The sequence below is a fragment of the Urocampus carinirostris genome, chromosome 9 (genome assembly GCF_059441175.1).
Source record: "Urocampus carinirostris isolate Australia breed hairy pipefish chromosome 9, RoL_Ucar_1.0, whole genome shotgun sequence".
NCBI classification, from domain to species: Eukaryota; Metazoa; Chordata; class Actinopteri; order Syngnathiformes; family Syngnathidae; genus Urocampus; species Urocampus carinirostris.
In genome coordinates, this window is record NC_142357.1 from 9,005,768 (window position 1) to 9,020,072 (window position 14,305).

The following is a 14,305-nucleotide window of genomic DNA, read 5'->3' on the forward strand; positions in this document are numbered from 1 at the left end:
ATGGATGAATGGATGCAAAATCATCGGTCGAGAAATTTACATTTTTTTCACATCATGCTAGAGTTCGCCATCATGTTTGTCTAGCATTCGAAAACCAGTTCCACAGAGCACAGGATAGCAGTATTAGATAACAGTGCCATCTAGTGGTCAAATATTATACATTTAAAAAACCCAAAGCCCGGGAGATAAGAAGTGCATTTTTTTAAACATTTCAACAGAGTATGTCTGTTTTTAAATGGAAAAAGTATGCTAACTTTGCCACGACTAAAATGAAGTCCAGGAACCTTCTACAGTAAAAACCACCTGTCCAGAGTTATGTCTTGAGTGGTCCCCACCGACCCAGGCTTCAGTGGGCCCGTGAACCATGATGCCTTGAAAAACGAAGGTTGAAAAATACTGAATAATTAAAAGGGGGCTATCGTTATATCTTAAAAAGAATATGGCTTTTTGGGCGGCAGTTCATGCTTTTTGGACAGGGTCTGTACTCTTGGTTTTCATCCATTCAACCACCCTTTAAAGCGAGAATTCCTACCCTCTCAGTAGAAAAAAAAACACAAGCTTTCCAGTCACCCTTGGACGATCTGACAGAAGCAAACTCTGAGTTGCGGAAGGTTACAGGCCTTTTCTGTGCTCAGGAGCTCCCCACCCTGAATGAGCCCCTTTGCATGCCTTTAGCGCAGAATTGAGTCTTTGTATGCTTGATTTGTTGTCGTTTTTACCTCACTCTGCCGCTTACATACTTTCCAGCTCTAGCAAGAATTTTATTTTGAGATGTACACCCCCGTTTCCAGTTCTTTTCCAACTCACTTATAATCACTTTAACTACTTTCACATTTATATAATCAATATGAACACAGTACTTAAGATAAGATAGATGGATTAGATGAATGAAATATGTCAATTACAGCAATGGAGCCCCTTTGTGAGAAATGTCTTAGTTGCATAATGTTTTCACGAAAATAAAGCTGTTTTGCACTAAAGCACATTGTTATCACATGAACCAGAATATATTTAAATCATTCTATAATCAACAAAAGATTCGTACATGGGAAGTAACAAAATATTTGTACTATGTTAATGTCCTTAAGTAGTCTTTTTCATTTATTTTTAATTTTTTGTTCTGGCAACTTTTTACTTAGACATTCTACTTTCATCTTAAATATTCAAAATCTGACCAATACTTTTCAGGGGTGTAAAGACACAAATTGTTTTTAAAAAAGCAATGATCTCATGTTAAACTGAAAAAGACGCAATCTATTTTTTTTGTCAAGTGGTTGCACAAAATAAAATAAAATCCTGATAGATATTGTCAGTAGATTACATTATACTCCTATGGTATATCTAGATCAAAATAAATATATACTGCCTGGTGCCAAAATCTGTCAACCTATTAAGTATTAAATTTTTTCCAGCCTGGAAATAAATGACAAAACCTTGTGCTCTGTAACAAATAAGCTGACCGCACAAGTATGACCATTTTTCCACAGAAATAGAGCTAAAACAAAAAAAGCAAATGGAGGAGCTAATTTAAACGCAAACAGAAAATCTACTTCAGTAATATTGTTCTTTAAATGATGAATATTCAAAAACAAAAGCGTAGAAATACCTACCCAAATATGACAAAACACTCCTCACACAATTTGTGCTTGATTTTGGTGCTAAAAAAGGTCAATTTACCATTTAAATTGACACTTAAGTACATTTAAACATTGATTATTTTGTACTTCATTAACTTATCAAAGTATTTTTTTGCAGGGGTAACACTGCTTTTACTTAAGCACTGAAAACTAATACTTAGGACATCATTGCTAATTTTAATGCATTTTATTAGACTGACCAAAAACAGATTAAAATGTGTTCACTATATTACCCCGGTAAACCTTCAACTACTGACAAAAATGAAGCGCCACACCCCCTTTCGAATGTACGTCACAGAAACTCAGACAGGGGGTTGATTCACGGTGAAAGGTTAGAAGTAAAACTTTCCCTGCCAAGCTTTGTACGGGGCCCAGGAGAGCGGGGCAAAAAAACATCGTATGCATAATTTGGGTCGAAGGGAAGGAATGTGGGCACAAGGTAGCTGGAAAAATACCCAACCAAATTGAATCATTCACCACAGACTTTGATTTAAGTTCCATAGGCAAAAAGGTTCTGAGGTGGGTTTTTTTATAACCAACCATTGTGATGTTCCAAAAAATAAAGTTGGCTAACTTGTTTAAATAATATTTTTAATGTTTTCATTTAAGTTTAGTCAAAGCAGACAGTGTGGTTATCTAGAAAACTATAGGTAGGACAAATCACCTGTTGCCACTGTATAGTGACTCATGGATGCAAAACATAAACTAAATTCTACTGAGTCCATCTTAAATATACCACACATTTTTCCAAAATAGAGGGCAGCACGGTAGATGAGTGGTTTGCACAGCCGTAGTACAGTTCTGAGGTCGTGGGTTCAAAACCAGGCACTAACCTTAGCCAGGCACTAACCTTAGCCTCTTGCCGGTGGGACATGCATGATCTCTCGGTGCTTGCTTAGGTTTCCTCCCGGCACTCCGGTTTCTTCCCACATTCCAAAAGCATGCATGTTAGGTTAATTGGCCGGTTGGAATTGTCCCTAGGTGTAAATGAGTGAGTTGGTTGTCTGGCAGCCAGTTCAGGGTGTCCCCTGCCCACCGTCCGAAAGATAGCTGGGATGGGTTCCACCACCCCTGCGACCCTACTGAGGATAAGCAGTGCAGATAATGGTTCCTAACAAAAATTACACTTAAATGTTGGCATATTTAATTAAAGCTAGTTGATGAAAAAATAAAAATGTTCAACTTATTGCTTGCCTTATGGTAAAAAAAAAATTGTTAGAATCAAAACACGTTGAGGTCAACCTTTATGAGTTTTAAAATCTATCAATCCATTCATCCATTTTCTTTCGAATATCTGGCGTCAGCATCAGCAGGGAAGCCTAGACCTACCCATCCCCAGCCACTTCGTCCAGCTCATCCGACGGGATCCCGAGGCGTTTCCAAGCAAGCCAAGAGACGCAGTGTCTCCAGCGTGTCCTGGGTCGTGCTCGGGCCTCTTGCCGGTGGGACATGCCTGAAACCCTCCGTCCAGTAGGAGCAGCAGCACTACATTGAGTCCCTTCTGAACTTCTTACCTTATCTCTAACAGAGAGCCCAGCTACCCTGTAGAAAAAACTTATTTCAGCCTCTTCTATCCTGGATCTTGTTCTTTCGGTCCCACAGTTCATGACCATAGGTGAGGGTAAATACCTAGATCTACCGGTAAATGAAGAGCCTTGCCTTTTGTCTAAGCTCCTTCTTTACCAAAATGGACTGGTACAAGGTCCGCATGACGGCCGACGCTGCACGATACATTTGTCGATCTCCCGTTCCATCCTACGCTGACTCGTGAACAAAACCCCGAGATACTTGATCTCCTCCTCTTGGGGCAGGATGTCATCCCCAACCCAGAAGGAGCATGGCACCCTTTTCCTGCAGAGAACCATGGTTTTGGACTTGGAGGTGGTAATTTCCATCCTGAACGCTACACACTCAGCTGCGAACCGCTGCAGTCAGAGTGAAAGATCCTAGCTTGAGGGAGCCAAAAGCACCACATCAAAAGCAAAGATGCAATGCTGATGCTTTCAAACCAGACCCCTTCTCCACTAAAGTTGCACCTAAAAATTGTGTTCATAAACGTTAAGAACAGAATCGGTGCAAAAAAGGCAGCCTTGGTGGAGTTCAACTCCTATTGGAAACAAATCTGACTTACTGCCAGCAGTGCGGACCCAACCCTGTCACCTGGCATGCAGGAACCGTACAGTCTAGATAGGACTGTGCAGTCCACCATACTCCCGAAGTACATCCCTACAGGGTTTTCCGAGGTCCATGGTTGATTGCCTTCTCCATGTCTACAAAAATCTTGTTAACCGGATAGGCAAACTCCCAGTGTGTAGAGCTAGTCCACTGATCAACGGCCAGGAAGAAAACCACACTCCTCTTCCTTAATCAGAGATTCAACTTCCTGACAGACCCTCCTCTCCAGTACCCCTAAATAGGGATTCCATCTTAAAAACTAATGAGCGCAATTAAGACTAGACTGAAAATGCAAAAAAAAAAAAAAACGTAAAATTGTCTGATAAAATCAACAGGAACACCAACTACTTGCTCTGATAATTACTGTATACTCAGCATTGTAAATCATTCCAGGTTATAAATCGCGCTTAGCCAATAATACATTATTAAGGCTGGAAAAACATACATGTGACACTTGAGTGTAAGTCGAACTGTGGCTGAATTATGGGAAAAGAGCACTGAAAATTGTTTTGGACCCTCAGCCGTGATTTCTGGCTAACCTTAAAACAGAAGAAGGTACCGTTCCAAAGTTTGTTGCCTGTTTGTAAGTCAGTACCAGGCAGCCTTGGCTGTAAGTTGAAAAACAAGAAAATTAAATTTGCAAATAATTATTTTATGATACTCCACTAAAACACTGTTTTTCCTTAAAATGGTAATGGAAACACATTCACCCTTGACTTGTGTGTCCCCCAAAGTCAAGTTTAATACCGTGGGAACCAAATCGAGTCCCCACAATCAAAATCTTGTCCATTCTAAAGTCCGAGGCTTACATCATCAGCATTTGCAATGCTTCTCTTGTTCTTATTCTGTCACATAATAACAGGGAATGGGGGTTAAGAGCCACTCAGAGAGCAGTGCTGTCCCACAGGCTTCCTCAGTTTTTCCCGTTGGTATAAGTCCAACATTCCCAGTCCCTCCAATCACCCCTGCAGTTAGTCTGTGGGTGTGGAAGCTGACGGTCACATTCCACGGACAAAAGCTTCCTGCGTGGGTCCTTCTGTTGCTTCTCAGCTCTAAGTCTGCAAAGTCATGGGACAAATTGCTCTGGTCAAGTCCAAGACGCAATATAATTTGATACAACAAACCACTCATCTCAGCAGTCTACTCACAGTTCATGACTGTGTTGTCCTTACGACAACTTGCTTTGTTTGATAAGTGAGTTACTGTGTTTAAAATGTAAAGGCTAAAAACAGATGTAGCTTTATTAAAATGAAATGAAATGAAATGAAATGAAATGAAATGAAATGAAAATGATCTGCATTTTATATAGCGCTTTTCAAGTCAATGAGTTCTCAAAGCGCTTTACAATGTGCTCCACATTTCCCAATAGCGGCCTTGCAGCCATGTAAGGCGCTAACCTGCTTATTGGGGGTAGTAGGGGTTCAGTGTCTTACCCAAGGACACTTCGACATGTAACACGGAGGAGCCGGGATTCGAACTGGGATCCCTTGATCCCAAGACGAGCGCTCTACCTCCTGAGCTACTGTAAGAAGTGTTATACATTGACATTTGGTGATGAGATGAGCTTTGTGTTAAAAATATACTGAAATAGTACTACTTCCAGGTAAAACTACCAGGTTTTCCCTGTCACTTCCTGCTAGTTGTCTGTAGTAGTCTAACACAGACCAACAGGACAAGTGAATGTTCTAATCTGTTTCTATCCATGTTGAAGGATTAATAAGGCAATGTCATAAATTTCTAAAAGTGTTTGTAAAATGCATTAACAATAATATCTTGTAATAATTTAGACAGATGTAAGGTTTGTATACTTCATTTCTGTGAATGTATTGACATATGGTCTCAATGCATTATTATTATGTACTTTTTGCAGTTTTCACTATTCAAATAAGGAATTATGGTCCTGTTTTTTAAGGTGTAGCTCGGTGTCATATCAATGACCCTACAATAACCTTATTGGTCAATATTTAAAAACCCTCACACAATTGTAACCCCTATTGAAGAGTGACGAAGAGATAAAAAAATAAATAATTCAACATGTAAATGAAATATTAAAATTGATCATATGATTAAGTTAACAAAAACACATATATATTATAATTAGCGACAATCGATTTGTTATTTCAAAAAAGTTTTGTAAAAAATACATCATTTACATTTTAGCCACGACTTTCGTTATTGCTCGGTGCAGGCAGAACAAGCACGCCAGCGTAGAGAGGCTTGTGATTATCATAGCAATTGCTAGCAAGATATTGCTCCAAATTGGAATACCAAATTTTTCCTTTTCTGTTTTGACTCCACCTGGTGACAGTGTGATCCAAAAAGGACGAAAAACCCGATATAGACGCGGTGCCGGAATACCTAAACTAGGAATCGAACTCATAGAGCTTCAAATCAATGTCTCGATAGAAATTGGATGATTCCTTCGCTTTAGACTGTGGACTGCTGAATTTTGAGAATCAACGTGCGCTCATCGCACATACCCATGGATTTTGGATTCCTTGAATCGGAGAACATCATTATTGTGTTTTTCTTGGCCTATTTGATTAATCTTCTTGTCATTTGTTTGAATTGCTATTTAAACTTCTGACACAAAACGTTTGTTGGTGTATGCTAAAATCTTATTGGTGTGCATAACAATACATTTATTGTGACTAATAATGTGTTTTATCATGTGAAATTTGAGTAAATGACCAGTCATTAAACTGAAATAGAAATAAAACAGGGTTATTAGACAAATTTAGAATTTTGCATTTAACATCACAAACTGTATTGGTGTTCTTTTACTATAATTTATGTTAAGTTTTGTCTGTTGTCTTGTCCATTGTTCATTAAATTGCTGGCTTTTGTTCACATTAATTTTGACTATGGTCTACTAATATTAAAACACATCGAATCTAGAACTTGTCGAATAGTTTTTCCTCTCTCTGCCTAACACCATAGGTGCTACACAAACCGCACCACTCCATGCGGAATCAGTCGTAGTTTCAGGTGAAACAAAGGATAGAGAAAATACATTTCCAAATTCTCTGAGTATTTTATCCATTTTGTCTTACTGATATACTGTAAATGATCAAATATTTGCTTTAGCTCAGCTAGCTTCTAATACCCCGAGGATGTTAATTCCTGTTGAGAACCTGGATCAAATTTGACCCAATCTGGCGTGTTATGTGCACACAACGTCTGCCAATGTATAAGCAATTTGAACCATCTCTCCAATTTCATAAGGTGCACCTGTGTTTGGAGACTTAACATTCCACATACTTTCCTAAACCCCGCCCTAAAAGTCTTTGTGCATAGCGCACATTTATTGAGCTAACCGTACAGGACCATGAAGGTACATAATCACTGGAGGGGTTATAACAATCATGTCATCTGTTAATGTTCAACTTCATTGAAATGAATTAAAATGGATTTAAGGAAATACAGCCAATTGAAATGTGAGATATCTAAACTATAAAACAGTGGCCCTTTACATACAAGACTAATTCCTTCCATGATCATGGTCATATCTAGAATTTCTCGAATCTTGAACCAAGTTTCCCTGTGAAAATAACTAAAAACCAATTAAACCGTTCTTGGCCATAAATACTGGCTCTCAATCAAGTCAAGTCATGTTTATTTGTATAGCCCTTAATCACAAAGAGTCTCAAAGGGCTGCACAGACCACAGATTATTGCAAACCACAAACTATTTCCACTGAGGTTGCAGATCGAATATCAGGGGGAAGAGCATTCCACGGCACCGGGGCCCGAAGGAGAACGCTCTTGAACCTGCGGATCTCTTCTTGGCTCTTGGGATCACTAGCAGACCAGCATTTTCAGAGAAAAGGCTCTGGACCGAAACATAGGGAGAAATTAAATCTGAAAGATATGAAGGAGCAAGTCCATGCATGATACTACCATGATAAATTGTTTTTTTATTAGAAATGCATATCAAACTGGGTTCCTTTCATCCTAATTATTCAAGTCAATTCAAGTCATGTTTATCTGTATAGCCCTTAATCACAAAGAGTGTCAAAGGGCTGCACAGATCAAAGTAACAAAAAAAAACCTCTCAGCTTTAAAAATGTTGGAGACCGCTGGTGTATGTAATCTAATTGTTTTGTAATCTTTTCTATTTTAATGTAACATAGAAAAGTCCTTAAGCTGTACTTCCGTGGGGATTATGGGTGTCACTCGTACCCGAGTTTGTTTTATGCAATGTCAAACATAATTCTTATATACGCTGGGAAATGTACAACAGTAGTTTTGACTCCACTGATGCCTGTAATTTTACAGGCTTTTATGATGTTGCTTGCTTAGTTTGATGATATTTGTAATCTGGCTGACCTTGCTGCATCATGTTGTTGTTTTGGCCGAAAGTAGACTCAATTTAGACAAAACATGAATGTGATTGAGGTGCAGACATAGAGAATCTGAGATCCACTTTCTTGTAAGTGGGAGCAATTCTAAAAGTTAATGATTAAATATATAGGATAATACATCCTAAAGGGGTTTGTTTATGATACCCCAAAATGTAATATTATACTGTGTTCTGAATTCATATGAAAAACAGCTAGTATTGCTACATATTTCTTTGAAGATGTTACCATCTTCTCCCTCCCTTCCTCTCATACTTATAAACTACAGATGTTGAAGGCGCGCACACTTGAACGAGCCAACAAAAGGTTGATTAATCAAATGAGGTAATGGATATTTTACATCATGCTACAATCATTTAATAAACAAAAAGGAATGGTTAAAAACTTTGTACAAATCAACATTATGCTGAATAATTAAAGGAGGTCCTGCATATGTCTTTCTTTAGCAAACTGTCTGTCAGAACCCGAACAGACGGAGGGCCCAGACGCGTAACGTTTTCACACAAGCTTTATTTTACGGGAATGGGGCAGTCATGCGCGTGAACACAAACACCAGTGATGCGACGATCACTGGGCAAAAGAAGTGAGGCAGAGAAGTCAGAGGCAGATGAGATCGAAACCACACAGGACAAATGGGATCGATACAGGACACACGAGTAGATACCGCACAGGACGGAACGGACAGGATCGATACACAAGCAAGATATCGGACAGGACGGGACAGACGGGACCGATACTGGATACTGGATACTGGAGCAAGATACCGGACGGGAGAGACGGGATCGATACCGGATACTGAAGACTGGAGCAAGATACCGGACAGGATGAGACCGTCGGTATCAATACCGGATACTGGAGACTGGAGCTATATACCGGACAGGACAAGACAGGCGGTATTGATACCGGATACTGGAGGAAGATACCGGACAGGACGAGACAGATGGGATCGATTCCGGATATTGGAGACTGGAGCACGACATCGGACAGGACGCGACAGGCAGGATCGATACTGGATACTGGAGACTGGAGCAAGATACCAGACAGAGTCAAAACACACACTTTGCAAATGCAGAGGTTCGTTAAAGGACTGACAAGGAGTGAATGAGAGCACTGAGTTTAAATAGGAGGGAAGCCAATCAGGCAACAAGCCGCAGCTGGCGCCAAACGGGCGGGCCCAAGTGAGGGCAATGGGCAACCATAACACTGTCCTGTGTCCTTGTGTGGATTGAAGAGTGTGTAGAGCATTTGTTTTTTTCTCTCACAGCTCTGGTTCAACCTTCCGGTCTTTTTACACAAATTTCTGTTTTTTAAATCTATATTTAGAAACTAAATGCCAGGAAAATGTACAATGTTATACAATATGTGGGAACTAAAACATTTTTCATTGTATTTTGATAAAAATGGCTGGTATTTGACCTAATTGGAGTTTATCAACTTTACTTTTATATAAAATAGGATCATGGCCATAAAATTCTGAAATACAAAATAAATACTGTACAGTCTGATTGTATCTGACTTCATAGCAAATTAAAAAAAAAATCTTTTTGCCTGCATTATTGTCAATTTGCTTTTCGTGTATCACTATATAACTTTTTTTTCGTCCTACATACAGTATTGCCTGATTAAAAAAAATTAACACAATTATTTTATATGGCAAAAGGCTGATAGGGTTCATTTAAATAGTTTTTTTTTCTAATTCTACTAAAAATTAGTTTATTTTATTCAGAGATAAAATCAGGCCAAAAAAAATCCAGCCCCAGTCCCGCAGGTAGTCCTGATTACAACCAATTAACTCAATCTGTAGGCCAAGGCATCTCCAAAATTTTATTTATTAGGAATCAGGTGAAAAAGGAAAGTGAAAGGACGTGTCCGTCGGACCCGAATAGAACAAAGCTCTGGTGAAAAGAGCGAGGCCTTGGCATACACTTGAGCGGGCTCTTTGCTCTTATTTAAAAGTTAAATAGCAAACAAATGAAATTCTGATGTTCGTGGACATTTGCTATTAAAATAAAAGACAACCCCCCCCAAAAAAAATCAACCTTAAGGTTGGGGTGCGTTTGAAGTGTCTTTAAAAAGTTGAAAGTGAAATATTTTCTCTATTGAGTATGTGTTAACAATTCCCACCTGGGTTTAAAGAGCCCTTATGCTTTATTTTCCACTGGGCCTATATGCTTTCATCTTACTTTTATCAGAGCTGTTTGGGGTGGAACACATAGGTTTAAAAAATGGAGTTTGGGGTACAGGGGTCATGCTCATCCCCGCAGGTTTTTAAAAAAAATGGATTTGTCAAAGTAAAGGAAGAAAAAGGCCTGCTTTAAATAGAGTCCGAACGCCAACCCGAACCCCCAAAAAGGTGAAAACGAAAAGTTCATATATGCAGTCTAAGAAATGCACGTACTTGCATGCGTGTTTTGAAAAAGCTAACCGAGGCTACAATCATGACTTAAGGCCTGCAGATGGAAGCAGAGAGTAAAATAGTTCCAAATTCAACTCCTATATCAGGAGCATGTTACATGATATGTAAAACTCTAAATATATATAAAAAAAACAAAGTCAGCGAGAGAGTAGTTCAAGCTCAAACCTACCTGATTGGAACATAATCATTGATATTTTGGGCTACACCTGGCCCACAATTAAGGTCAGGTTTAGGCTTAAAAGGGCAGTGTGTATTAATTTTAGAGATATCGCTGTATTGTGTAGTGCACCGAAATAAAGAGTGCTAAAAAACAGTCAAGTCAAGTTTATTTGTGACGCTCTTAATCTCAAGAAGTCTCAAAGAGCTGCACAGACCACAGATTATTGCAAACTACAGACTATAATTACACTATGCCCTGATCTAAAACCTACACGAAAGCAAGGAAAAACTCCATAACCTCAGAATGAGGTAACCATAGCAGCAACATGCCAGCTCCCTCTAGGTGAGACTCATGTTATGTAAAATAAATAAAAATTTCCAAACCTGCATAAATTAAAAAAAGGAATGTTAGTCAAGGTCTTGCCTTTAATTTTATCGTAACGAATATCATTTATACTGTATTGTCGTTATTAAAATAACATTAGTAACTAGTTTGTATGTATAAATCAAATCATTTGTCTACCAACATTATTTTTTTCATATTTTGTGTAAAATATGGGGAAAATTATACAACAACAAAAAAACAGTGATTGTCAGAACCCGAACAGACGGATAACTCATAACGTTTTCACACCAAGCTTTATTTTGCGGAAACGGGGCAGTCATGCACGGGAACACAAACGCCAGCGATTTGGCGATCGCTAAGCAGAAGAAGTGAGACAGAGAAGTCAGGCGCGGGAAAACAGGAAGCCAGGGGCAGACGAGATCGAAACCGAACAGGACAGACAGGATCGATACCAGATACCTGATACCGGACAGGACGGGACAGGACGGGACCGGACGAGACAGACGGAAGCAATACCTGATACAGGATGCACGAGCAAGATACTGGACAGGACGGGACAAACAGGATTGATACCGGATACTGAATACACGAGCAGGATACCGGACAGACGGGACAGACGGGATCGACACTGGATACATGAGTAGGACACCGGACAGAGTCAAAATGCATGCATGCAAGTGCAGTGGATCGTTGACGGACTGTGACGAGGGGTGAATGGAGTACTGAGTTTAAATAGCAGGGGAGCCAATCAGGCAACGAGCAGCAGCTGGTGCCAAATGAGCGGACACAGTTGAGGGCAACCGCGACAGTAATTCTGCCTCCTTTTGCCCCATTTCCTTTTTTCACAGACAGCCCGCCACATGAATCCACATGCATGCAAGCATGTATATACAGACACTCCGCCACTCTTTGACCCACCCCGGGGATCCAAACAAACATCCGCTCACCCTTAAAGACCGCAATTCCCTGACTTGTACTTCTTCAGGGGTCTTGCGGCTAAACACAACACCAAGTCGGGAGCTTGAATGCATCAGCGGCTGTTGACTTGCATGTGAAACCCCCGTCGGCCTCATTCACAGACACAGCGTTACCAATCAATGGGCGCACTGCTGACCTCTCCCCCGGCTTGTAACTCGAGCTCTAATGGCCACAATAAAAGTAGCGGGGGTACCCTAGAAAACTGGTGCTCGGGTTGAGGTGATCGTCTCAAAATGGTCACCGATGGTAGACGCGTTACTGGGAAAAAAAAAATTGTTGGAGTTATTATTACTTCATTTAATAAGTAATTGTGTTACTCCCCAGATTACTAACACCCAAAAGTCGTGCGTTACTCTGAAAGGAAAGTTACAAATTTCTGTGTAAACTCACATTGAAGCCAACCCCCCAAAACTGCTTATAAATATCAACACAGTAAAACAAATAGAATAAAAAGTGTACACCACCTTGTGGAAGCGGTAAACCCTTTTCATATTTCATAGCCTCTGCAATCTTGAGGGCTTACAAACAAACACAGCTGAGACACTCCATATCCCTTTTGCATTTTGTCTCCAAACCACTCAAAGAATCCCTTCTTCATTTCCGGGTGATATTCATGACCTTTTGTTATTTCTCCAGCCATGGTGTATAGCAAAAATAATTTTATAGCAAAAATACATTTACAAATTAAAAGACCAGTGTTTCAGCACTTCCTTACTGTAAATCCTGCACTTATGTTCAATGTTTCATCTAAGCTGCGCGCGTGCGCAATCGCGCACTGCCCGCACATTCTCAGTGCACAAGAAAATCTTGCCAGCGCACAAGAAAATCTAGCCAGCTCACAAAAATGAGGGCTCAAAATTGCTAATTAAGAAGCGAATGAAGTCAAAGTTACAGTGCATTAGGGTAAAAATACACGGGTTCCACTGACGCTGTGTTCTAAATGCGGTATTTTGAAGTCAAGGTCCAAGTAGAACGTAGTTGAGTAAAGTCAGTTTTTCGAGAACCGGCTTCTTCGGCTCAGCTCACTAAAAGGAACCGGCTCTTTCGGGTCCTAAACGGCTCTTCAGGTTGTTTTTGCTTCTTTCATCCCAACATGACCAAATATTATGTAAAATTATGCACAAAATGACTTAAAGGAAGGGGGGAATAGAACAAAAAAGAAAAAAATACCAAAATGAAAAAGTAGTGAAAAGCTGAGAAAAAAGAAACAAAAGGAAGAGAAAAAAAACAAAACAGCTAGGAAAAAATAAACAGAATGAGATTTTTTTAAAGGAATTTAAAAAAAAGTAGAAAAAAACACAGGAAAAGAAGAAAAAGTTTGTGTCGCATTCAAATAATTTCCAATTATATCAAGTGAATCTTGCCAACATTGTACTTCCACTAAAAAATGTGATTAAGTACAGTTCTGTATCTTACAGCCGACTAAATTAAGCCCCCCAAAATGTTAATATTATGCGACAAAATATATCAGGAAATAAAAAGAAATGGATTTCTTGTGAAAGACGTTTGAAGGCCGTACAACCTTTGCAATAGTACATGAGTCAATTCATTCAAGAGAGAAAAATAATTTTGCATTGCCGGAAACTCAGCAAAATGTAACTTGATGTCAAGTTTTGGACATGTTAGATTTAGTTGCTGGATTGCTGTTGCTCACTGTTGTTTCAAGCGTTGCTCACCCGACTTTGTGTGAACGCTCAGACCCGTGAAAAATTAGAGGGAACATTGCTCATGTTTGTCCCATTAAATATTTTGCTCCTGTATAAGCCACATACCCTTCATACCATTCGCTACTATTGACACACGACCAAATATGCGCACATCAACTGACCCCCTGATTTCAGTATTATGTTTTATAGTTTTAAATAGTGCTTAGATGTGAGTATGTACAGTAAAGAGAATACTGTATCAGAATATCAGTAACTGTATTCTGTTGTATTCTGTAGCTAGATACAAACACGCCCTCCATATTTCAGTGTTGTGTGCTGTGTTGTTTTGCTGGCGGATTGAGGGGTTGTATGTTGCTTTCAAAGAACAGAAGACCCTTTTTTACTTTCCAAAAATAGCGGTTCAGTTACAAAATTTAATTCATAAAGCACTATTATTGTTGGAATCGCATTCCAGGAACGCATTCCTTTATAACACGTTTCTCCCAACACTGATGGTCGCACACGAGACTGTAGCTGTATCATAACGTTTTTCCTTTTATTCATTTGACTAATTATACCAGCATTTCC

The 14,305-nt window shown here is 39.4% G+C and overlaps 1 protein-coding gene across 3 annotated transcripts in view; it reads left to right on the forward strand.

Annotated features, from left to right (window-relative positions):
• The window catches only part of gpc3 (glypican 3), a 240,426-nt gene that overhangs the window by 204,565 nt on the left and 21,556 nt on the right, over positions 1-14,305 (forward strand). The window contains exon 8 of one of the 3 annotated variants that reach the window (XM_088344466.1): positions 6,121-6,145. The exons of the other annotated variants lie outside the window; for them this stretch is intronic. Within the exon in view, the coding sequence (XP_088200592.1) occupies positions 6,121-6,125 (5 nt within the window). The 3' untranslated portion in view covers positions 6,126-6,145. Of the gene's footprint in view, positions 1-6,120; positions 6,146-14,305 lie in introns of those variants that run through there. 3 annotated transcript variants of the gene reach the window in all.